Source organism: Pseudorasbora parva, chromosome 13 (assembly GCF_024679245.1).
Source record: "Pseudorasbora parva isolate DD20220531a chromosome 13, ASM2467924v1, whole genome shotgun sequence".
In the NCBI taxonomy this organism is placed as follows: Eukaryota; Metazoa; Chordata; class Actinopteri; order Cypriniformes; family Gobionidae; genus Pseudorasbora; species Pseudorasbora parva.
Genome location: NC_090184.1, coordinates 47,150,566 through 47,176,550, shown reverse-complemented (window position 1 = coordinate 47,176,550; position 25,985 = coordinate 47,150,566). Strand labels below are relative to the sequence as shown.

Below are 25,985 nucleotides of genomic sequence, written 5' to 3'. Positions count from 1 at the left end.
TAACGATTACTGTGCAAGTGTTTATTCTCCTTATCCTGTTAACAATCTGAATTAGTCCTTTACAAATAACTGTGTGTGTTTGTTGCTGCAGATGTGATAACACCATTCCTCACAGAGAAACATGCTTTGGAAGGAAAAGATCTTACACTGATCTGCAACTACACTGGCAGTGTTCAGAGTTTGCAGTGGTACCGTCAGTATCCCGGATCCAAACCTGAACACCTCATTTTGTTCTTTGAGACCCAATCCGAGTCGTCTCTCCGTCTGACCGCTGCTGCTGATAAAGCCGTCAAACATATGAATCTGACAATCTCTTCTACAGAAGTCTCAGACTCTGCCATTTTGTGATGCCTGCCTTCACATGCACATGAACTTTAATGCCATCCTATTAAATGTAAAATATCATCTATAAACACTGTGTCCTGGAGTCAGTTATATGGTGGCCACTACATGTTAGGGTTAGGGTAATGATGTGAGGACTCAAGTTTAGAAAGAGTATATTTATTAATAAAATAAACAAACACAAAAACAATAACCCACAGAGGAGAAATACACAATCAGATATAACAAAACACAACTCAAACATCCCAAAAATGAATCACAAGAAAACAGTAGAGAAAGACCAGGGAGGGAAAGACCAGGGAGGGACAGACCAGGGAGGGATGGGAGGGATAGACCAGGGAGGGACGGAAGGGACGGACCAGGGAGGGACGGGAGGGACAGACCAGGGAGGGACGGAAGGGACGGACCAGGGAGGGACGGGAGGGACAGACCAGGGAGGGATGGGAGGGACAGATCAGGGAGGGACGGAAGGGACAGACCAGGGAGGGAATGATGGACAGACCAGGGAGGGACGGGAGGGACAGACCAGGGAGGGACAGAAAGTTCAGGAGGCGGGGCGGCCCGCAGAGTTCATCCACCCTGTTATCAGTTTCATCCATTTCATATTTCCAATGCAAATTGATATTAAATGTGAAATATAATCTATAAACACTGTCTTTGGACCGGTTATCTGGCAGCTCTAAATAAATGGGAAGTTGTATGTTGTGTTTTTGGCTCCCGTTCAGCTCTTGAAGGCTCTAGGGCCACCAGACTTGCACTCCTGTCTATATCTCAACGCCCTCTATCAGAATCCATAGTTTCGAGAAGATCTGAGAAACTTAATTTTCTGACCCCAAAAATCAATAAGTGGTACCCCTTTGTGTTTTTTGGGAGGAAATTTTCAAGTTTCTCTGATCTTCTCCAAACTTTGGAATCAGATAGGGGGTGCTGAGGCATAGACAGGAGCGCAGGTCTGGTGGCCCTAGAGCCTTCCAGAGCTAAACGAGAGCCCAAAACACAAAAACGTACCAGCTCTCATTTAAGTAGTGGCCCCCAAATAACGGGTCCACGAGAACTGCCTTTTCAATGCAAATTATGTGGTTAAATCACCTGAAAGTTAGATGGATGTTTTTGTTCGGTTAAGTGTGCCCAGTACAGTAGAGGTGTTTTCATCCATAAAAATGTATATTAAATGTGAAATCTATAAACACTGTGTCCTGGAGTCAGTTATATGGCGGCCACTACATGTTACATTCAGGGTAATGAAAAAGTGATGTGAGGACTCAAGTTTAGAAAGAGTATATTTATTAATGAAAAATAAACAAACACAAAAACAATAACCCACAGAGGAGAAATACACAATCAGAAATAACAAAACACAACTCAAACATACCAAAAATGAATCACAAGAAAACCGTAGAGAAAGACCAGGGAGGGAAAGACCAGGCAGGGACAGACCAGGGAGGGACGGAAGGGACGGACCAGGGAGGGACGGAAGGGACAGACCAGGCAGGGACAGACCAGGGTGGGACGGTAGGGACAGACCAGGGAGGGACGGGAGGGATGGAGAAGGGAGGGACAGGAGGGACGGACCAGAGAGGGACGGGAGGGACAGACCATGGAGGGATGGAAGGGACGGACCAGGGAGGGATGGGAGGGATGGGAGGGACAGACTAGGGTGGGGTGGGAGGGATGGACCAGGGTGGGACGGTAGGGACAGACCAATGTGGGACAGTAGGGACAGACCAGGGTGGGATGGTAGGGACAGACCAGGGAAGGACAGGACGGACGGACCAGAGAGGGACGGGAGGGACAGACCAGGCAGGGACAGACCAGGGTGGGACGGTAGGGACAGACCAGGGTGAGACAGTATGGACAGACCAGGGTGGGATGGTAGGGACAGACCAGGGAAGGACAGGACGGACGGACGAGAGAGGGACGGGAGGGACAGACCAGGCAGGGAGGGGAGGGAGGGACAGACAATGGAGGGACGGAAGGGACAGACCATGGAGGGACGGAAGGGACGGACCAGGGAGGGACGGGAGGGACAGACCAGGCAGGGACGGGAGGGACAGACCATGAAAAGACGGAAGGGGCAGACCATGGAGGGACGGACCAGGGAGGGAATGTAGCGACAGACCAGGGTGGAACGGTAGGGACAGATCAGGGAGGGACGGGAGGGGCAGACCAGGGTGGAACGGTAGGGACAGACCAGGGAGGGACGGGAGGGACAGACCAGGGTGGAACGGTAGGGACAGACCAGGGAGGGACGGGAGGGACGGGAGGGGCAGACCAGGGAGGGACGGGAGGGGCAGACCAGGGAGGGACGGGAGGGGCGGACCAGGGAGGGACGGGAGGGGCGGACCAGGGAGGGACGGGAGGGACGGACCAGGGAGGGACGGGAGGGATGGACCAGGGTGGGACGGGAGGGACAGACAAGGGTGGGACGGGAGGGGCAGACCAGGGCGGGACGGGAGGGGCAGACCAGGGCGGGACGGGAGGGGCAGACCAGGGCGGGACGGGAGGGGCGGACCAGGGCGGGACGGGAGGGACGGACCAGGGTGGGACGGGAGGGACAGACAAGGGAGGGACGGGAGGGACAGACCAGTGTGGGATGGGAGGGACAGACCAGTGTGGGATGGGAGGGACAGACCAGTGTGGGATGGGAGGGACGGACCAGGGTGGGATGGGAGGGACGGACCAGGGTGGGATGGGAGGGACGGACAAGGGAGGGATGGGAGGGACAGACCAGTGTGGGATGGGAGGGACGGACCAGGGTGGGATGGGAGGGACGGACCAGGGTGGGATGGGAGGGACGGACAAGGGAGGGATGGGAGGGACGGACAAGGGAGGGATGGGAGGGACGGACAAGGGAGGGACGGGAGGGACAGACAAGGGAGGGAATGATGGACAGACCAGGGAGGGACGTTAGGGACAGACCAGGGAGGGACAGAAAGTTCAGGAGGCGGGGAGGCCCGCAGAGTTCATCCACCCTGTTATCAGTTTCATCCATTTCATATTTTCAATACAAATTGATATTAAATGTGAAATATAATCTATAAACACTGTCTTCGGACCGGTTATCTGGCAGCTCTAAATAAATGGGAAGTTGTATGTTGTGTTTTTGGCTCCCGTTTTGCTCTTGAAGGCTCTAGGGCCACCAGACTTGCACTCCTGTCTATATCTCAACGCCCTCTATCAGAATCCATAGTTTCGAGAAGATCTAAGAAACGTAATTTTCTGACCCAAAAAATCAATAAGTGGTACCCCTTTGTGTTTTTTGGGCGGAAATTTTCAAGTTTCTCTGATCTTCTCCAAACTTTGGGATCAGATAGGGGGTGCTGAGGCATAGACAGGAGCGCAGGTCTGGTGGCCCTAGAGCCTTCCAGAGCTAAACGAGAGCCCAAAACACAAAAACGTACCAGCTCTCATTTAAGTAGTGGCCCCCAAATAACGGGTCCACGAGAACTGCCTTTTCAATGCAAATTATGCGCTTAAATCACCTGAAAGTTAGATGGATGTTTTTGTTCGGTTTAGTGTGCCCAGTACAGTAGAGGTGTTTTCATCCATAAAAATTGTTATTAAATGTAAAATATCATCAATAAACACTGTGTCCTAGAGTCAGTTATATGGCGGCCACTACATGTTACATTCAGGGTAATGATGTGAGGACTCAAGTTTAGAAAGAGTATATTAATTAATAAAATAAACAAACACAAAAACAATAACCCACAGAGGGGAAATACACAATCAGATATAACAAAACACAACTCAAACATACCAAAAATGAATCACAAGAAAACGGTAGAGAAAGACCAGGGAGGGAAAGACCAGGGAGGGATGGGAGGGATGGGAGGGATTTATTTATTTTTCTCTGGTCCCCTTTAGATCTAATAATGTCACATGGAATAAATGTTGATACTGTTAAAATTCTGCAGCAGAGCGATGACATCTTTTTGATGACATCAGCAGTTTTTATGGCCTTTCTGTATGCAATCATGCTCTCTTTCCACAAATTGCGAAAAACCTCCAGTTTTGTTTTCTTCCAGCTGCGCTCCATTTTTCTGGCTGCTGTTTTACGGGCCCGAGTGTGCTCGTTGTACCACGGCGTTGGATTATTTGCTTTAATCTTCTTTAAGCGCCGGGGAGCAACTATGTCTAAAGTGCTAGTAAAGAGAGAGTCAATAGTTTCTGTTGCAGCATCAAGTTCCTCTTGGCTATCTGTAATGCTGAGGAGATGGAACTGATGAGGAAGATTATGGACAAAGCAATCTTTAGTCGCAGCGGTTATCGTCCTGCCATATTTGAAGCGAGGGGATGGCTTTGCAGCCTTAGGTAAATTAAGTATACATGATATTAGGTAATGATCTGAGATGTCATCGCTCTGCTGCAGAATTTTAACAGTATCAACATTTATTCCATGTGACATTATTAGATCTAAAGTATGATTAAGGCGATGAGTGTGTCCCGATACGTGTTGTCTAACTCCAATAGAGTTTAGAATGTCTCTAAATGCCAATCCCAATGCGTCTTTTTCATCGTCTACGTGGATATTAAAATCCCCAACAATTAGTACTTTATCTACAGCTAATACTAACTCCGATACAAAACCAGCAAATTCTTTGATAAAGTCTGTATTGTGCCCTGGTGGCCTGTATACAGTAGCCAACACAAATGTCAGACGGGATTTATCATTTACACTACACAGCGTTACATAAAGCACCAAAACTTCAGAGGAATTATATTTGAAACTAGACTTCTGAGTAATACTGAAAATATTATTATAAATTACAGCCACACCTCCCCCTTTACCTTTCAGACGTGGCTCATGTTTGTAACAATAATCTCGGGGGGTGCACTCATTTAAAGTAATGTTATCATCAGGTTTTAGCCAGGTTTCTGTCAAACACAGCACATCTAAGTTATGATCTATAATCATATCATTGACAACAAGCGTTTTTGGAGAAAGGGATCGAATATTCAGCAACCCAAGCTTTATCAATTGTTCATCCGTATTATATCTGTTGTTTATTTGTTGGACATCAATTAAATTTTTACTGTTTAATGGTTTTGATGTTTTTTTGTATTTACTAATTCGGGGAACAGACACAGTCTCTATATGATAATATCTAGGTGAAAGAGTCTCTATGTGCTGGGATTTAGCTGACTTTGGTGACGTGAGACAGCTAGCAGACGGTTGGTTTAGCCAGTTTGTCTGCTTCCTGACCTGGGCCCCAGTGAGTCAAGGTTTAGCTGCTATCAATATGATTTTACATCAAAAAGACACTCAAAGTAAACAAACCTCCTTCAGTTTACATGAAAATATATTTATTTATGTCCCACAGTTACAACAGGACATCTCACACTGACTTAAAACAATTACATCTGAATGTATACCACAGATCCATTCCCACCGTGAGCAATGTCCCGAAGCCTTTCAGGGCCGTAATGGGCCAGGTCTGCAGCGTCCCCGCACAGATTAACTCCGAGGACTCCTTTGATCAGCATTAGCTTGTAAGGCATCGAAAACAACAACGAGAAGTGAGTAAAGATCTGATGTTTTTTGGCTCAGTGATGTTATCAGCTTATTTTAATTTATCACTTTTTAATTTATCATAGAGACACAATGTTGGCAGATCAGTATTATAGTTTATAGAATTAAATAAGACCTCATTAATTAATGTTATTTGTATATTTAGTTGAATAACGGATCCGGGTCGGATGGTGGACCTGAACATGACCAGCTCATCCTGGAGTGTCTGCTGAGAGCGGGTCAACTAAACTCTGCATCAACACAACAGTCTCAATAAACCCGTTTCCGGCACGACGACTCTTACGAATATCTATTGATCTAATATGACTTAAGACCTGTAAGGGGTCCAGAATAATAATCCTCCAGTGTGTGTTAATAGGCCAGAGGAGAACTGAGTCTGGTTTCTCTAAGGTTTATTTTCTCCATTCTGGTCCTGATGTACACTGAAGATGCTTTGAAATAATTGGACCTGTAAATGCACTATATAAACAAAGGTGAATTAATGTGTGTGTGTGTGTGTGTGTGTGTGTGAGTGAGATGGGCCTACAGATTTTGCCACCAACAATCTGAATGCATCATGGATGATGACCCACACACACACACAAGTCTGTAAAAGCCCATTCACACACACAGGACTGACCGTATCAGCTCACACACAGACCTTCATCAGGTCCGCTGAGAAAAACTGAGTCTGCAAAGAGTTTAAGCATTTGCTACCAATCCTTCTTTATTTATAATAAAGGAAAAGCCAGAAAGACAGCGAGTGTGTCCGCTAGTGCAGAGACGGCATCTGATGTCTTTGGCCCGATCCGGAGCAGAGGAACGGGATGTGAAAGCCAATGACTGAAGGCACTTGATTACAGCGGTCTCAGATCATCAGGAAAAACAAAAACAAGTCTCTTTCTCTATACACGAGGAAGAACAGAAGCTGCTTGATAACAGTTCAATCAGAGAACTAATAAATCGCACTACATACATGGCCGGAGGCTACAAAATCATTATACATATAGTTTACATATATACAGGATTGAGCTGAGGAGCGCTGATCATCATGACAACATCAAGCAACCAAAGAAGAGAGAGAGAGAGAGAGAGAGAGGACACACATCCTGATCCAACACACACACACACACACACACATCCAAACCTAACCAGAGTCTCTCAGGAAGGCAAGAGGAAGCGTGAGAACAGCGCAGCGTGAAATGAGGCCGCGAGGTATATCGTGAGCGGACAGAGGCGGCACTAACCCTACACACACACACACTTCTCTCAGCCTGCCATTAGTGTTGATCATATGCTGTGTGCAATGAGAAACGTGCTGACGATATGAAGAGGAAGCCCACGAGGAAACACTCACAGGAACTACAGACGGACAGACAGGAAGTGGAAAACAAGAGCAAGACGAAAGATGTAAACTTGACTGTTATCTTCATCCGACCGGTGTGTGTGTGTTTGTGTGAGTGTGTGTGTGTGTGTATCACGGGCAGTGGGTCCGCGGTGGCCTCTGTGGAAGCCCGTTGTGGGCGGGCCGATCTGAGCGATAGCCTGATGAGTGGGAGGAGCCTGAGGATCCTCTTGCACCATTTGCCGGCTGAGCGATGATGTCACTCTGGGGGCCGCGCTCGCCCTGATTGCGGCTCCGCCCAGGGTTAGGATGGGTGTTTCCATTATACCGCTGGTTTCCTTGGTAACCGTGAACGAAACGCCTGTTGCCATGGAAAATCTGCACAGAAGCGAAACACATGCCAATTAGAAATAGAGAGGGTTATATTAATAAGTTGACATCTGGAGCCATCATATGCTTCAATGTTTTAATAAATAAATAAATAAATGTCTCAGTTACTGGCCTTCTTGAGCCCAGTACGCACAGATAATAATATTATATGTATGGATATATTATAAAGTGTCAATAACTAGTCTTAGGCCCTTAATAGTAATAATAATTATAATAATAATTTGTTACATTTATATAGTGCTTTTCAAGGCACTCAAAGTGCTTAACATAGAAGGAGGAATCTCCTCAACCACCAGTGTGCAGCATCCACCTGGATGATGCGACGGCAAATATATTGGGCCAGAACGCTCACCCCACACCAGCTGATTGGTGGAGAGGAGACCGAGTGATGAAGCCAATCAGGAGAGGGGGAAGATTAGGAGGCCATGATGGACAGAGGCCAATGGGCAAATGTGGCCGGGATGCCGGGGTTACACCCCTACTCTTTTTCCGAAGGACATCCTGGGATTTTTAACAACCTCAGAGAGTCAGGACCTCGGTTTAACGTCTCATCCGAAGGACGGTGCTCTTTGTCAGTATAGTGTCCCCATCACTATACTGGGGTGTTAGGACCCACACAGACCACAGGGTGAGCGCCCCCTGCTGGCCTCACCAACACCTCTACCAGCAGTTGGTCTCCCATCCAGGCTCAGCCCTGCTAAGCTTCAGTGGGAAACCAGTCTTGGGCTATAGGGTGATATATAATAGTGTCCAACTGAAGGGAGTACACGTCATTACGTCTATAATAGCACGGCAGGACTGAACAGGTTCCCATAGTGTCTAAAGACGCAGCACGACCATGCGAAAGGGAACGTACTTACGTAACCCCGGTCGTGCTACGGCGTTAAAGGAGGGGATTTCGAGAGAGAGGAGCGATTTCGAGAGGGAGGAGCGATTTCGAGAGGGGGGGAGCGGTTTCGAGAGGGGGGGAGCGGTTTCGAGAGGGGGGGAGCGGTTTCGAGAGGGGGGAGCGGTTTCGAGAGGGAGGAGCGATTTCGAGAGGGAGGAGCGGTTTCGAGAGGGGGGAGCGGTTTCGAGAGGGAGGAGCGGTTTCGAGAGGGGGGGGGAGCGGTTTCGAGAGGGGGGGGGAGCGGTTTCGAGAGGGGGGGGGAGCGGTTTCGAGAGGGGGGGGGGAGCGGTTTCGAGAGGGGGGAGCGGTTTCGAGAGGGGGGAGCGGTTTCGAGAGGGGGGAGCGGTTTCGAGAGGGGGGAGCGGTTTCGAGAGGGGGGGGGAGCGGTTTCGAGAGGGGGGGGGAGCGGTTTCGAGAGGGGGGGGGGAGCGGTTTCGAGAGGGGGGGGGAGCGGTTTCGAGAGGGGGGGGGAGCGGTTTCGAGAGGGGGGGGGAGCGGTTTCGAGAGGGGGGGGGAGCGGTTTCGAGAGGGGGGGGGAGCGGTTTCGAGAGGGGGGAGCGGTTTCGAGAGGGGGGAGCGGTTTCGAGAGGGGGGAGCGGTTTCGAGAGGGGGGAGCGGTTTCGAGAGGGGGGAGCGGTTTCGAGAGGGGGGAGCGGTTTCGAGAGGGGGGAGCGATTTCGAGAGGGGGGGAGCGGTTTCGAGAGGGGGGAGCGGTTTCGAGAGGGGGGAGCGGTTTCGAGAGGGGGGAGCGGTTTCGAGAGGGGGGAGCGGTTTCGAGAGGGGGGAGCGGTTTCGAGAGGGGGGGGGGGAGCGATTTCGAGAGGGGGGGGGGGGAGCGATTTCGAGAGGGGGGAGGAGCGATTTCGAGAGGGGGGAGGAGCGATTTCGAGAGGGGGAAGCGATTTCGAGAGGGGGAAGCGATTTCGAGAGGGGGGAGCGATTTCGAGAGGGGGGAGCGATTTCGAGAGGGGGGAGCGATTTCGAGAGGGGGGAGCGATTTCGAGAGGGGGGAGCGATTTCGAGAGGGGGGGAGCGATTTCGAGAGGGGGGGAGCGATTTCGAGAGGGGGGAGCGATTTCGAGAGGGGGGAGCGATTTCGAGAGGGGGGAGGGATTTCGAGAGGGGGGGAGCGATTTCGAGAGGGGGGGAGCGATTTCGAGAGGGGGGAGCGATTTCGAGAGGGGGGAGGGATTTCGAGAGGAGGAGGATAGAGAGGAGGATAGAGAGGAGGATAGAGAGGAGGGATAGAGAGGAGGGATAGAGAGGAGGGATAGAGAGGAGGGATAGAGAGGGATAGAGAGGAGGGATAGAGAGGGATAGAGAGGAAGATAGAGATTTAGTCTGAGTCTCTCACCTGTTTGTGTGGGTTAGGGTTAGGATTAGGTGAGTCTCTCTCACCTGTTTGTGTGGGTTAGGGTTAGGATTAGGTGAGTCTCTCACCTGTTTGTGTGGGTTAGGGTTAGGATTAGGTGAGTCTCTCTCACCTGTTTGTGTGGGTTAGGGTTAGGATTAGGTGAGTCTCTCACCTGTTTGTGTGGGTTAGGGTTAGGATTAGGTGAGTCTCTCTCACCTGGGGCCTGTACCATGAAGCTGGTTTAGCTGGCTAGCCTGATTTGTTTAAGCTTAGTTTGTGCCAATCCTGGGTTTTAGGTACCATTAAAGTGGTTTGGCTTTTAGCTGTGTTCATCGCCATAGTAACTTATGCTCCACGGCTAACCTGCTCCAGGGCAGGTTATGTTCTGGATTAGAGATCTCAAACTGAAATTGGGCCAATCAGCTGTGAGAAAAGTGACACACCTCTGATGCAGTAAAGCCACTCCCCCTGTTTCTGCTCCAAATTAAAGGTCATTACATAGCAAATGGTTTTAAAGACTAAAGCGTCTTGCTTTTAACAATGCTTATTTATAATAATATTAATTTTGAATGATTTACTTATAATTTATGTAATTATTATACCTTAAATCAATTACACATTTATCATTTTAGTTAATCAATCATTAATAGGCACTTTGTTAAAATTAATACATAAGTCATATAAATAACATCACCTGCATAAAGTCATATGGACAAAGTTTTAAAATCAATAAATAAAAATAGCCTATAAAAAAAGATGCTCACTGAGCTTAAATGTTTTATTTTCTCTATATCAACTAAACTAACTTCATAACTTTTACTTGCATTGACGTATACAATTTTTTCTTAAAGTTGTCCTCTTTCATAAACAGCTTTTCTTCTTGCTGTGTATTTTTTTTATTTTTTATTCTTAATATTTTTCAATCATGCAATATTCTGCAGAAGAGAGAAATTAATCTCACTGATTGTCTCGCGAGAAGTGAATCTCAGTTCCACAGCGTGTGATTGGCTGTTCACTGCTGATGTCACAGCTAAACTCCTGAAGTCAGGATCAAAGCCTGAGTTGACAAAGAAAGCTGATGATCAGCATCATGGGACCAACAAAGCCTTAATACAATGGTTTGGTTTTGTCAACTCGAAACTAATCCTTTAACCCTGAGTTTGTTAAACTACCATCATGGTACAGGCCCCTGTTTGTGTGGGTTAGGGTTAGGATTAGGGTTAGGGTTAGGATTAGGTGAGTCTCTCACCTGTTTGTGTGGGTTAGGATTAGGATTAGGTGAGTCACCTGTTTGTGTGGGTTAGGGTTAGGATTAGGTGAGTCTCTCACCTGTTTGTGTGGGTAAGGGTTAGGATTAGGTGAGTCTCTCACCTGTTTGTGTGGGTTAGGGTTAGGATTAGGTGAGTCTCTCACCTGTTTGTGTGGGTAAGGGTTAGGATTAGGTGAGTCACCTGTTTGTGTGGGTTAGGGTTAGGATTAGGTGAGTCTCTCTCACCTGTTTGTGTGGGTTAGGGTTAGGATTAGGGTTAGGATTAGGATTAGGTGAGTCACCTGTTTGTGTGGGTTAGGGTTAGGATTAGGTGAGTCTCTCACCTGTTTGTGTGGGTAAGGGTTAGGATTAGGTGAGTCTCTCACCTGTTTGTGTGGGTTAGGGTTAGGATTAGGTGAGTCTCTCACCTGTTTGTGTGGGTAAGGGTTAGGATTAGGTGAGTCACCTGTTTGTGTGGGTTAGGGTTAGGATTAGGTGAGTCTCTCTCACCTGTTTGTGTGGGTTAGGGTTAGGATTAGGGTTAGGATTAGGATTAGGTGAGTCTCTCACCTGTTTGTGTGGGTTAGGGTTAGGATTAGGTGAGTCTCTCACCTGTTTGTGTGGGTTAGGGTTAGGATTAAGTGAGTCTCTCTCACCTGTTTGTGTGGGTTAGGGTTAGGATTAGGTGAGTCTCTCACCTGTTTGTGTGGGTTAGGATTAGGATTAGGTGAGTCTCTCACCTGTTTGTGTGGGTTAGGATTAGGATTAGGTGAGTCTCTCACCTGTTTGTGTGGGTTAGGATTAGTTTGAGTCTCTCACCTGTTTGTGTGGGTTAGGGTTAGGATTAGGTGAGTCTCTTTCACCTGTTTGTGTGGGTTAGGGTTAGGATTAGGGTTAGGGTTAGGATTAGGGTTAGGATTAGTTTGAGTCTCTCACCTGTTTGTGTGGGTTAGGGTTAGGATTAGGTGAGTCTCTTTCACCTGTTTGTGTGGGTTAGGGTTAGGATTAGGGTTAGGGTTAGGATTAGGGTTAGGATTAGGTGAGTCTCTCACCTGTTTGTGTGGGTTAGGATTAGTTTGAGTCTCTTTCACCTGTTTGTGTGGGTTAGGGTTAGGGTTAGGGTTAGGGTTAGGATTAGGGTTAGGATTAGGGTTAGGTGAGTCTCTCACCTGTTTGTGTGGGTTAGGGTTAGGATTAGGTGAGTCTCTCTCACCTGTTTGTGTGAGTTAGGGTTAGGATTAGGTGAGTCTCTCTCACCTGTTTGTGTGGGTTAGGGTTAGGATTAGGTGAGTCTCTCACCTGTTTGTGTGGGTTAGGATTAGGTGAGTCTCTCACCCGTTTGTGTGGGTTAGGGTTAGGATTAGGTGAGTCTCTCACCTGTTTGTGTGGGTTAGGATTAGGGTTAGGTGAGTCTCTCACCTGTTTGTGTGGGTTAGGATTAGGTGAGTCTCTCACCCGTTTGTGTGGGTTAGGGTTAGGATTAGGTGAGTCTCTCACCTGTTTGTGTGGGTTAGGGTTAGGATTAGGTGAGTCTCTCACCTGTTTGTGTGGGTTAGGATTAGGTGAGTCTCTCACCCGTTTGTGTGGGTTAGGGTTAGGATTAGGTGAGTCTCTCACCCGTTTGTGTGGGTTAGGGTTAGTTTGAGTCTCTCACCTGTTTGTGTGGGTCAAGGTTATTATAGTTTTGCTTTTTGAAATTAGTTTTTATTTTATTATCGTTTTCAATTTTGCTACAAATTTCAGTTTAGTTTTAGTTAGTTTTACAAATGGTTTTGCTAGTTTTAGTTTAGTTTTTATTTTGCAAATACATTTCTATTTAGTTTTTATTTATTTAGTTTCAGTTTTAGTTTTAGTAATTATAGTTTAGCAGAGTTACCATAATGAAGTGTAGAGACCAAATCAAGGTTTTTAATTTCAGCAAAGTTTAATTTTTGCACAGATTAGAGTTTAATCTTACTAAACATCCTTAAGTGAAATAACTTGATAAACAAGCATTATTGTTTAAACCCAGGAAGGTCTTACAAAACATGCATAAAGTTGGGTCTTCACCTTTGAGCAAAAAAGCTTGAGTCAAACTATGAGCTATACAAACAACGATCTGGAGATTAAAAATGAAATAGATTATATTTTGATATTAAAAAATTATATTTGATATTTGATTGACACAGGCTAATACTTATATTTGATTGACATAGGCTAATACTCAGAGGATCTATCTTAAAGAACAAAATAAATGCAACGTAAAATATAAAAGTAAAAATTATAAATTCCAGACAAACTCATTCATAACAAAGATGAAATATTGTTAAACAATTAAAAGCTTATTTTAATTTCTTCAGTAATACAATGTAGGCTAGCAGTGTAAGACCACAGCTAACGTCATCTGAATAAAGCCAACACACACTGTTGTGTGTGTGTGTGTGTGTGTGTGTGTGTGTGTGGCCTGGTAATCCCTACGTTATGGGGACAAAATGTCCCCACAAAGATGGCAATATCCGAAATCCTTGTCGTTGTGGGGACATTTTTAGGTCCCCATGAGGAAAACATCTTATAAATCACACAGAAGGAGTTTTTTTGAGAAAGTAAAAATGCAGAATGTTTCCTGTGATGGGTAGGTTTAGGGGCAGTGTGTGTGTGTGTGATGGGTAGGTTTAGGGGCAGGGGCAGTGTAAGGGGATAGGATGTACAGTTTGTACAGTATGAAATCCATTACGCCTATGGAATGTCCCCATAAAACATGAAAACACGACATGTGTGTGTGTGTGTGTGTGTGTGTGTGTGTGTGTGTGTGTGTGTCTTGCTATAATTGTAAAGGGGACCAATGTCCTCACTTATCTAGTAAAATATTATGATAACTGACTAGTAAGGACATTTGACTGGTCCTCACTAGTTAAAAAGGCTTATAAATCGGCCAAAACCTGTTTTTATTTAAATCTATTGTTTTGCACGTTCTTGGGATGGGTAGGTTTAGGGATAGGGATTGGGTTAGGGTTTACAATATATCATTAACCTGATCAAAATCAATGGAAGTCCACGCAATGTCCTCACTTATATAGTGAAACAGACGTGTGTGTATGTGTCCTGGTATTCCCTACGTTGTGGGGAAATGTCTCCACACAGATAATAATATTATTAGTAGTAAATGATTATGATAACACCTTTGAGCCTGTCAATATTATGCAAACATGAAATCTCAAACGGACAGTAGGCTAGTACTTGCTACTAGTTGCTGACTTTTGCGCCTGCGTCTCTCGTCGCGTCGGAAACGGCATTCTAAAACAGTGAGCTTAAGTTAAAAGAAGTTCAACGTGCATCTCATTACCTTGTGTTATTTCCCATTTCACTGCCACGGACGCATTGATTCTTTGTGAACTCCCGTTTAGGACTGGCGATGTGTTGCCTGTCTGCACGCGTCCGTCACAGGACAGCAGTTAATCTCCTCCTCAGATCACTTCACGCGCAGTTGCGCAATATACAGACACTCGCTCAACCGCCAGTCAGATTTTCCACCACATTAAAGAAAGCTTATTAATAACGAAAACGAATATTTATTTTTGCTAATTATTATTTTATTTCAGTTAGTTTTTTAGTAAGAGTAGTTAGTTTCGTTTAGTTTTAGTTTTTTATTTATTCAGATTTTTTAATTTTATTTCAGTTTACGAAAATGTTTTTTGACCAATAGTTTTAGTCTTAGTTTCAGTTTTCGTTTACGAAAATAACCTTGGTGTGGGTTAGGGTTAGGGTTAGTTTGAGTCTCTCACCTGTTTGTGTGGGTTAGGGTTAGTTTGAGTCTCTCTCGCCTGTTTGTGTGGGTTAGGGTTAGTTTGAGTCTCTCATCCGTTTGTGTGGGTTAGGGTTAGTTTGAGTCTCTCTCGCCTGTTTGTGTGGGTTAGGGTTAGTTTGAGTCTCTCACCTGTTTGTGTGGGTTAGGGTTAGGATTAGGTGAGTCTCTCTCACCTGTTTGTGTGGGTTAGGATTAGGATTAGGTGAGTCTCTCACCTGTTTGTGTGGGTTAGGGTTAGTTTGAGTCTCTCTCACCTGTTTGTGTGGGTTAGGGTTAGTTTGAGTCTCTCTCACCTGTTTGTGTGGGTTAGGGTTAGTTTGAGTCTCTCTCACCTGTTTGTGTGGGTTAGGGTTAGTTTGAGTCTCTCTCACCTGTTTGTGTGGGTTAGGGTTAGTTTGAGTCTCTCTCACCTGTTTGTGTGGGTTAGGGTTAGTTTGAGTCTCTCTCACCTGTTTGTGTGGGTTAGGGTTAGTTTGAGTCTCTCTCACCTGTTTGTGTGGGTTAGGATTAGGTGAGTCTCTCACCTGTTTGTGTGGGTTAGGGTTAGTTTGAGTCTCTCTCACCTGTTTGTGTGGGTTAGGGTTAGTTTGAGTCTCTCACCTATTTGTGTGGGTTAGGGTTAGTTTGAGTCTCTCTCACCTGTTTGTGTGGGTTAGGGTTAGTTTGAGTCTCTCTCACCTGTTTGTGTGGGTTAGGGTTAGTTTGAGTCTCTCTCACCTGTTTGTGTGGGTTAGGGTTAGTTTGAGTCTCTCACCTATTTGTGTGGGTTAGGGTTAGTTTGAGTCTCTCTCACCTGTTTGTGTGGGTTAGGGTTAGTTTGAGTCTCTCTCACCTGTTTGTGTGGGTTAGGGTTAGTTTGAGTCTCTCTCACCTGTTTGTGTGGGTTAGGGTTAGGGTTAGTTTGAGTCTCTCTCACCTGTTTGTGTGGGTTAGGGTTAGTTTGAGTCTCTCTCACCTGTTTGTGTGGGTTAGGGTTAGTTTGAGTCTCTCTCACCTGTTTGTGTGGGTTAGGGTTAGTTTGAGTCTCTCACCTGTTTGTGTGGGTTAGGGTTAGTTTGAGTCTCTCTCACCTGTTTGTGTGGGTTAGGGTTAGTTTGAGTCTCTCTCACCTGTTTGTGTGGGTTAGGGTTAGTTTGAGTCCCTCACCTATTTGTGTGGGTTAGGGTTAGTTTGAGTCTCTCACCTGTTTGTGTGGGTTAGGATTAGGATTAGGTGAGTCTCTCACCTGTTTGTGTGGGTTAGGGTTAGTTTGAGTCTCTCTCACCTGTTTGTGTGGGTTAGGGTTAGTTTGAGTCTCTCTCACCTGTTTGTGTGGGTTAGGATTAGTTTGAGTCGCTCACCTGTTTGTGTGGGTTAGGATTAGTTTGAGTCTCTCTCACCTGTTAGGGTTAGGGTTAGGGTTAGGGTTAGGTGAGTCTCTCACCTGTTTGTGTGGGTTAGGATTAGTTTGAGTCTCTCTCACCTGTTAGGGTTAGGGTTAGGTGAGTCTCTCACCTGTTTGTGTGGGTTAGGATTAGGTGAGTCTCTCACCTGTTTGTGTGGGTTAGGGTTAGGTGAGTCTCTCACCTGTTTGTGTGGGTTAGGGTTAGGTGAGTCTCTCACCTGTTTGTGTGGGTTAGGATTAGGTGAGTCTCTCACCTGTTTGTGTGGCCCGCCGGGCCGGCTGGAGGTCACTGAGGCCTGTGGGTGGAGCTCAGAGGGAGGCGGAGCTTTGACAGGAACTGAGACGGAGGACGAGGTGGAGCTGCAGCGCGAGCGACTGGAGTAGCTCGTCTGGGGATGATACACTGCGCACGCGCACGCACACACACACACACACACACACAGAGAGAGAGAGATCAACACTTCATGCATTCATTTATACAGAAACAAACTGAGTCCTGTTCGCTGCCGCACCTGATCCGAACGACATGATGCTGCATTTGAGAGGCTCCAGATCATGGGAGAACTTCACCGCTTTACCCAGATCCTCATCATACTTCCGCTCACTGACAAAGTGCTGGAGAGAGAGAGAGAGAGAGAGAGAGAGAGCGAGAGAGAGAGCGAGAGAGAGAGAGAGAGCGAGAGAGAGAGAGAGAGCGAGAGAGAGAGAGAGAGAGAGAGAGCGAGAGAGAGAGCGAGAGAGAGAGAGAGCGAGAGAGCGAGAGAGCGAGAGAGCGAGAGAGCGAGAGAGCGAGAGAGCGAGAGAGAGAGCGAGCGAGAGAGCGAGCGAGAGAGCGAGCGAGAGAGCGCGAGAGAGAGCGAGAGAGCGCGAGAGAGCGCGAGAGAGCGCGAGAGAGCGCGAGAGAGCGCGAGAGAGCGCGAGAGAGAGAGAGAGAGAGAGAGAGAGAGAGAGAGAGAGAGAGAGAGAGAGAGAGAGAGAGAGAGAGAGAGAGCGAGAGACATTAGGCAGCCGCTTTAGAACAGTAAGGTTTGTCTGAGTGCCTGTCTGCTTTTGGTTTGTTTGCTTTAGAACCCTAACCCTCACCTTAATGTCAGCTCGTAGTTCGGTCAGCTGATCTTCAGTCAGTGATGCTGATTGGTCGGCCAGTCTCTTCAGCGCCTCTGCTCTCTTCTGACGGCCATCCAGAATCGCCACTGCGCGCACACACACACACACACACAGTGATCAGACACTCAGACAGACGACAGACACTCAGACAGATGACAGACAGACAGGCAGGCAGAGACAGACAGTCAGACAGACAGGCAGGCAGGCAGACAGACGGTCACTCAGGCAGGCAGACGATCACTCAGGCAGGCACAGACAGACAGTCAGACAGACAGACAGGCAGGCAGACAGACAGACAGACAGGCAGGCAGACAGACAGACGGTCACTCAGGCAGGCACAGACAGACAGTCACTCAGGCAGGCACAGACAGACAGTCACTCAGGCAGGCACAGACAGACAGTCACTCAGGCAGGCACAGACAGACAGTCACTCAGGCAGACAGTCAGGCAGACAGTCACTCAGGCAGGCACAGACAGACAGTCACTCAGGCAGACAGTCAGGCAGACAGTCACTCAGGCAGACAGTCAGGCAGACAGTCAGGCAGACAGTCAGGCAGACAGTCAGGCAGACAGTCACTCAGGCAGACAGTCACTCAGGCAGACAGTCACTCAGGCAGACAGTCAGGCAGGCAGACACTCAGGCAGGCAGACACTCAGGCAGGCAGACACTCAGGCAGGCAGTCAGACAGACACTCAGGCAGACAGACACTCAGGCAGACAGTCAGACAAACAGTCAGACATACACTCAGACAGTCAGGCAGACAGACAGTCAGGCAGACAGTCAGGCAGACAGACAGTCAGGCAGACAGTCAGGCAGACAGACAGTCAGGCAGACAGACAGACACTCAGACAGTCAGGCAGACAGACAGACACTCAGGCAGACAGACACTCAGACAGTCACAGTCACTCAGACAGTCACAGTCACTCAGGCAGGCAGACACTCAGGCAGGCAGACACTCAGGCAGGCAGACACTCAGGCAGGCAGACACTCAGGCAGGCAGACACTCAGGCAGGCAGACACTCAGACAGTCAGGCAGACAGACAGTCAGGCAGACAGACAGTCAGGCAGACAGACAGTCAGGCAGACAGACAGTCAGTCAGGCAGACAGACAGACACTCAGGCAGACAGACACTCAGACAGTCACAGTCACTCAGACAGTCACAGTCACTCAGACAGTCACAGTCACTCAGGCAGGCAGACACTCAGGCAGGCAGACACTCAGGCAGGCAGACACTCAGGCAGGCAGACACTCAGGCAGGCAGACACTCAGGCAGACAGTCAGACATACACTCAGACAGTCAGACATACACTCAGACAGTCAGACATACACTCAGACAGTCAGACATACACTCAGTCAGGCAGACAGTCACAGTCACTCAGGCAGGCAGACACTCAGGCAGGCAGACACTCAGGCAGGCAGACACTCAGGCAGGCAGACACTCAGGCAGGCAGACACTCAGGCAGGCAGACACTCAGGCAGGCAGACACTCAGGCAGGCAGTCACTCAGGCAGGCAGTCACTCAGGCAGGCAGTCACTCAGGCAGGCAGTCACTCAGGCAGGCAGTCACTCAGGCAGGCAGACACTCAGGCAGGCAGACAGGCAGGCAGACAGACACTCAGGCAGGCAGACACTCAGGCAGGCAGACACTCAGGCAGGCAGACACTCAGGCAGGCAGACACTCAGGCAGGCAGACACTCAGGCAGACAGACACTCAGGCAGGCAGACACTCAGGCAGGCAGACACTCAGGCAGACAGACACTCAGGCAGGCAGACACTCAGGCAGGCAGACACTCAGGCAGGCAGACACTCAGGCAGACAGACAGGCAGGCAGACAGACACTCAGGCAGGCAGACACTCAGGCAGGCAGACACTCAGGCAGGCAGACACTCAGGCAGGCAGACACTCAGGCAGGCAGTCACTCAGGCAGGCAGACACTCAGGCAGGCAGACACTCAGGCAGGCAGACACTCAGGCAGGCAGACACTCAGGCAGGCAGACACTCAGGCAGACAGACAGGCAGGCAGACAGACAGACACTCAGGCAGGCAGACACTCAGGCAGGCAGACACTCAGGCAGACAGACACTCAGGCAGGCAGACACTCAGACAGGCAGTCACTCAGGCAGGCAGTCACTCAGGCAGGCAGTCACTCAGGCAGGCAGTCACTCAGGCAGGCAGTCACTCAGGCAGGCAGACACTCAGGCAGGCAGACACTCAGGCAGGCAGACACTCAGGCAGGCAGACACTCAGGCAGGCAGACACTCAGGCAGGCAGACACTCAGGCAGGCAGACACTCAGGCAGGCAGACACTCAGGCAGGCAGACACTCAGACACTCAGTCAGACAGACACTCAGACACTCAGTCAGACAGACACTCAGACAGTCAGTCAGGCAGACAGACACTCAGGCAGACAGGCAGGCAGGCAGACAGGCAGGCAGACACTCAGGCAGGCAGGCAGACACTCAGGCAGGCAGTCACTCAGACAGTCAGGCAGACACTCAGGCAGGCAGACACTCAGGCAGGCAGACACTCAGGCAGGCAGACACTCAGGCAGGCAGACACTCAGGCAGGCAGACACTCAGGCAGGCAGACACTCAGGCAGGCAGACACTCAGGCAGGCAGTCAGGCAGACAGACACTCAGGCAGACAGACACTCAGGCAGACAGACAGACACTCAGGCAGACAGACAGACACTCAGGCAGACAGACAGACACTCAGGCAGACAGACAGACACTCAGGCCGACAGACAGACACTCAGGCAGACAGACAGACACTCAGGCAGACAGTCACAGTCAGACAGACAGACAGTCACAGTCAGACAGACAGACACTCAGGCAGGCAGTCACTCAGACAGTCAGGCAGACAGTCAGGCAGACAGTCAGGCAGGCAGGCAGACAGTCACAGTCAGACAGACAGACAGTCACTCAGGCAGGCAGACAGACACTCAGGCAGGCAGACAGACACTCAGGCAGGCAGACACTCAGTCACAGTCAGACAGACAGACAGACACTCAGGCAGGCAGACACTCAGGCAGGCAGGCAGACACACAGACAGACAGACAGACAGACAGGCAGGCAGTCAGACAGGCAGTCAGACAGACAGGTGGTCATTACTCACTGGCTTCTGCTTTGACTTTGTCCATCTCCCCGAGCAGCGCCACCTCTCGATCGATGAGACTGAACACAGAACAGAGACTCAGAGCCGAGCCCACTCAGGCCAAACCAACACAATCCCGTTAGAACCGTTCGCTCGCATGTGCTGGTCATAAACTGACCCATGGAGCAATGTGCGCCATTTCATCAGATTTCAAAGGCTAATTATTTATAAACCAACGCCAACACAGGAGAATACATCAATATATAATACTAACTATTCACCGCGATTTCAAAATAACAGAATAAACCCTTGCTCTGAGTTTTGATGTCCACATATTCTTGCTCAAGAAATTACCGTTCAGGGTTTAAATTTAAGACCAATTAAAGAATGTAAGGAATAAACTGAAGGGAACAACACATCGATATGTTGTGTAATATAAATGTCTAAACACACAATGAGTATTACTGACAATTTCCAACATATCTCCACAACTTTAGTAATATTACAACAACATTTCTTAAAGTTTGAGATGATAAATCTAGTGAAAGTGATTTTATAATTAAAACAAGAACAAACATCTGGCATTGGGTTCATAAAGATCATCTTAATGGAGACGTGAGTGATGATCACACCTAATGACAGACAGGGGTTCATGTTTTAATCCTAAACTCACTTCATTGTGTTCACTGAAGTTCACAGAGAGACACGGATCCGTACGGATCGAGCAGATTATCCCAGATGTTCTGAAGAGACTCCATGGCTTTACATGAGGAAGGAAAGGCTGACGGCTTTGAGCGACATTAGGGCGAGGAAACGATCCTAGGATTCTCATTAATGGGTGAACTGGCCCTTTAAGAGTCAGACCTACTGTTGATTTATTCAGACAAAATCTGACCAATCCTGTGATAGTCTGCATTATACAGTACATTATGTTTTTATGACTGGATTCTGCAAATCATAGCGCCCTGATTTAAAGCCATGATATTGAGTTTAAGACTTTTAGCTCGAATTGAAGACATTTTTAAGGACTCAATTGTGAAAGACCAAATAAAAACTCTAAGACCGGAGGAAGTCAGCATTTCTCCCCGATAGAGAAAGAGTGTGCATTACCCAGAGTTCTGTGCTCAACACCTGACTTACACAACGGCTCTCAACACCACACCTACACCATTACTCTACCATCATTAACAACTGTTAAAGGGATAGTTCACCCAAAAATTAAATTGTGACATTTATCTGCTTACCCCAAGGCCATCCAAGGTATAGGAGTTTGTTTCCAACATTGTGTTTATTTGTCTTTTTAGAGTTTAAAATGACATACAACGGAACACTCTCAGACACAAGTACAGTGTTGCCATATATACATGTTATATCCATAATGTCCTTTGACACAAGTTAACAGAGACCCACCATCTCCTAACGAGCAGATCACTGACTGTAAAATTATTCATGGGCATCGTCCTCCTCTTGATCTTCTGTTAAGTCTGTGACTTCTGCAAAAAGCATGAAAGGTCCCCAAATACTTTTTAAAACAAGTCCTTTTTTCCTTTTGGCAAGTAAGTAATGCGCTCCAATGGAAGAGTAGCCAACATCTGCTTCACCCACTGTCCAATAGTTGGTCTTCTTAAGTTTTTCCAGTGCTGTGCAATCAACATTTTCGCTTGTAATAAACATATATCAAAATATGTCCTAATTTCTCTACATTCCCAAATACGATGGAATAATGTTCCCTTTTCTTCTCCACACTTTGTACATATATCAGGTTTGTTTTATAGGTAATATTTATTGTTTATGTGCTTTACTACATGCCAATTCCTACTCATCTAGCGTTACATTAGTTTGCAGAACTTTCTTCCAGGCTTTTAATTTAAAGGATGAATTATCCGGGGAGTGTGATAACAGTAGTTTGTAAAGTTGTAAGATTGCTTCTGTTTTAAAGCTATTTTCACTTATCATTTCTTCAAACTTGGATTTGGGAGGTTTGCTTAAATTGCTTTGATTTGTTCCTGTTTGGCTTCTAAGTTGGAGATACTTGAAGAAGTCTTTCCTTTGAATGTTGAATTTATGTCTAAGCATGTCAAATGTCCTCATGTTGTCTGAGTCTGTAGGATATAGCTCTTGAATTTCCTCCAGTCCCTTTAAAGCCCATTGCTTAAACACTGCACCAGCTCTCCCCGGGGAGAAGTTCTGATTTCCCCAAATTGGGGTTAGCCGTGATAACATAACTGGTTCTCAAATGTATCTTTTAACATTATACCACACCTTAAACATGTTTTTAACTATTGGATTTTTAGTTCTCTTCATCAAATTAGCTTCTGTATCAGAAAAAAGGTACAAAGGTAGAGGAGGGCTCAAAATGTACTTCCCATTTCTGTCCATTGGGGGGCATTATTTTTGCTAAAGTAGTACCCTATAGATCTAAGCTGAGCTGCCCAGTAGGACCATACTGAGTTTGGGCACATCAAGCCTCCTTCAGGGTAGGGCAAATGGAGTAACGACAGTCTTATTCTAGCCCGTTTGTTTGACCATATAAAATCAAGAAGCAGTTTCTTAAATGTTTTAAACCAGTCATCAGGGGGTGGCAAGCGAATATTCAGAAAAACACAACAGTTTTGGAAGTATATTCATTTTGTAAATATTAATTCGACCAATAAGAGACATGGGAAGAAGAATCCATCTGTTAACCCTATCTCTAATTTCGTTAGTTATCGATTCATAATTATGCTGAACAATTAAATCTAAATTTGGGAGGATATGTATTCCTAAAGAAGTAAATTTAGAAACTGATTTGAATTGTGAAACTACTATAGGTGGATTCTCTCGCTCTCCTTTATCTAGCAACGAAACAGATGATTTTAGTCTGTTGATTACATATCCTGAAATATGACTCCTCAACCCTTAACCCTAACACTTTAACAAAGCAGAAATAGATTAATTAAATTGCGAAAGGAATACAATTATATCATCTGCATATAGCGACAATCTATGTTCTAGCTGCCCAATTGTGGTTCTGGTTATGTGTAAATGTGCCCGTACCGCTATAGCCAAGGGCTTCATTGCTAAAGTGAGGAGCGATGGAGATAACCGACACCCCTGTCGACATCCCCGTTTAACTAGAATTGGTTTAGACACATTTTTATTTGTTAAAATCTCTGCTGTTGAATGTAAATATAATAACTGTATCCATTTTCGAATATTTGGTCCGAATCCAAAGCGTCTTAACACGTCAAACAGATAGGCCCACTCTACCCTGTCGAACGCTTTTTCGCCATCTAGGGAGAGAAGGGCCGTATCCTTATCGTCGCCTAATGCTTGAATGACATTGAGAACACTCCGAACATTGTGCGGCCCTTGCTGACCCAAAACAAAGCCGTTCTGATTATTGATCGAACGATATTGATTTTTTTTATAACCGATACTGATTATTTGGATGTCTATGTGCCGATAATCCGATATATAGAACCAAAATTTATTTGTGTTATTTCAGTTTTTTACAATTACAGCAGCAGCACTGAATTGAGCTTTTTAAACACTGTAATAGAGCTGCAACTAACGATTATTTTTTCTGTCGACTAATCTAACGATTATTTTTTCGATTAGTCGACTAATCTAACGACTTATTTTTTTACCCTTTGAAATTTTTCACAATTCTGTGGCACCCCCTCACATAAGTTACGCTAGAGGTATAACAGTACAGACTGCTCACAGTTCGCTTTGTATCACAGTTTTAGGTTCACGTTTCAGTACAGTTCGGTATTTGCTATGTTCAGGGGAAAAAGGACTACTGTCACATGAAAATAAAGAAAATAAGAACAGATAACTTAAATAGAAGCAGCAGCACAAATAAATACTATTGAGCAAAGATGAGAATAAAATAAACAATGCTTTTCAGGTAGGTCTAACATTAGTTTTTAGGTAGAGAAATGGAATGAAGTAGCTAATCAAAAGTAAAATAACCACACATTTAACTGTTTAAAATGTAAAAAATAATCCTTATTAAACTTACAAAAGCTATTCAGTCAGGAGCAGAGTGATGTCTTTATCTTTTGTTTGACATTAAACAGAAAGCAGTAAAGGCTACTGCCCCTTTAAGACCCACGGATAGTCGTCGTATTTTCTGTATAAAGTTCACTTAAGGCATAGAGTAGGCTATGACATTTTGACATACTTTTTGTGAGTTTGTCCGTTTAAGCACAGGATTTGAAAGATAACTCAATATTTGCGCGCTTTGGGACGAGTGCACAAAGACAGATCTTCTCATTCGAGCCACCTGGCTACACGGGGGTGATGACTGTGAAAATGACTGCTCATATTCGGACGTACAGCAGCACTCGCATGCGTTTTATAAAGTTTACAAAGAGAGACCGTTTTGCCCACGTTTTTCTTTTATTATCGCTGTTGTTGTAGTGCATACCTGAGGAGTCAGCACGTGTATCCATTGACAGAAACATACATACATACAGCATTATTTTCAAGTTACAAGCCATATTAAAGATTAGTCATCAGATGCGAGATGAACCGAAGTGTAAGTGCGTCCCCGCAACTTTTGCTTGGGATCCCGGTTGGGAAACACTGGTCCGTATTGATTGACACCGCGCTGGTTTGTTTAGAATTATATGAGCGCCATGACCGCGCGCTGCCTTGTTTTACGGTCGAATGCAACGCGTGTGTGTGAGTAAGAGACGCGCAAAAGGGCGGAGAGAGAACTTTAGGAAATGCAGCTAAACGAGTATGCGTTTTAAATAGCGTAAAAATGAATGAATGACGAATGTGGCGGCCGTTATTGATTATGTGGCAGTCCGCCACAAATTAGTCTATGTGTGGGAAACACTGTTTGGCCTCTTTTTAAAGTATTCCCATACTTTTGATATTCGCGGTCTTGGTTTTTGTGATAGAACCAGGAGCAGAAGCCAACATTACGCGAGATGAACGTCTGACACGACGCGTCGACGCATTTCACGAACGTCGACGTATTTCCGTAGTCGACGTCATCGATGACGTCGACGCGTCGTTGCAGCACTACACTGTAATTTTTGCAGTTTTACTCCCTAACATACAGAACAAAAGACATTTACATCAATAAATAGACTGAAAAGATTTCATTTTTTTAAATACAGTGCTGTCTTTTTAACAATAATGCGGTTTCACCTTTTTATTTATTAATACAGCCATATTAACAACAGGCAAAATACATTTATAAAGTCTAATTTTTTCAAATGGAGAACAAATGAGAGTTGAGTCTATCAAATCCCCATAACTATGAGCATAAATATAAGCATTCATTTTAAACTACAGTTTTAAAAGGTTTGTGTGTTTAATAGACTAAAGAGTGAATATTCTCTGGAATTGTGATAGCTATGATGTATTCGCGGGTTTGTTTCTTTTTCTTACCGAGTCAAGTCTCATCTAGTACGGTATCAAAATGGATGTTTGTGTATGTCTCAGGACTGGGACGGTTACCGTTTTACCGCGGTCACGTGATGCCTACTGAGATCGTCACCACCATCACCGCCAGAAAAAAGAAAAAAAACTAG

General features: G+C 46.3%; 1 protein-coding gene and 1 long non-coding RNA gene across 4 annotated transcripts in view; one reads left to right on the top strand and one right to left on the bottom strand.

Moving 5' to 3' along the window:
* The first annotated feature begins 4,377 nt into the window (after positions 1 to 4,377).
* On the top strand, positions 4,378 to 7,001 carry LOC137039281 (uncharacterized). Its single transcript, XR_010897609.1, has 2 exons — positions 4,378 to 5,862; positions 6,021 to 7,001. It is a non-coding gene; the product is annotated as an uncharacterized lncRNA (long non-coding RNA).
* Positions 6,556 to 25,985, bottom strand: part of spats2 (spermatogenesis associated serine rich 2) — a 35,707-nt gene continuing 16,277 nt past the window's right edge. For all 3 annotated transcript variants that reach the window (XM_067414629.1, XM_067414632.1, XM_067414631.1), the window contains exons 9-13: positions 20,473 to 20,531; positions 17,333 to 17,442; positions 16,762 to 16,864; positions 16,504 to 16,652; positions 6,556 to 7,577 (exon numbers count right to left, since the gene is read on the bottom strand). In XM_067414629.1, coding sequence (XP_067270730.1) covers positions 7,332 to 7,577; positions 16,504 to 16,652; positions 16,762 to 16,864; positions 17,333 to 17,442; positions 20,473 to 20,531 — 667 coding nt within the window. In that variant the 3' untranslated portion in view covers positions 6,556 to 7,331. The remainder of the gene's footprint in view (positions 7,578 to 16,503; positions 16,653 to 16,761; positions 16,865 to 17,332; positions 17,443 to 20,472; positions 20,532 to 25,985) is intronic.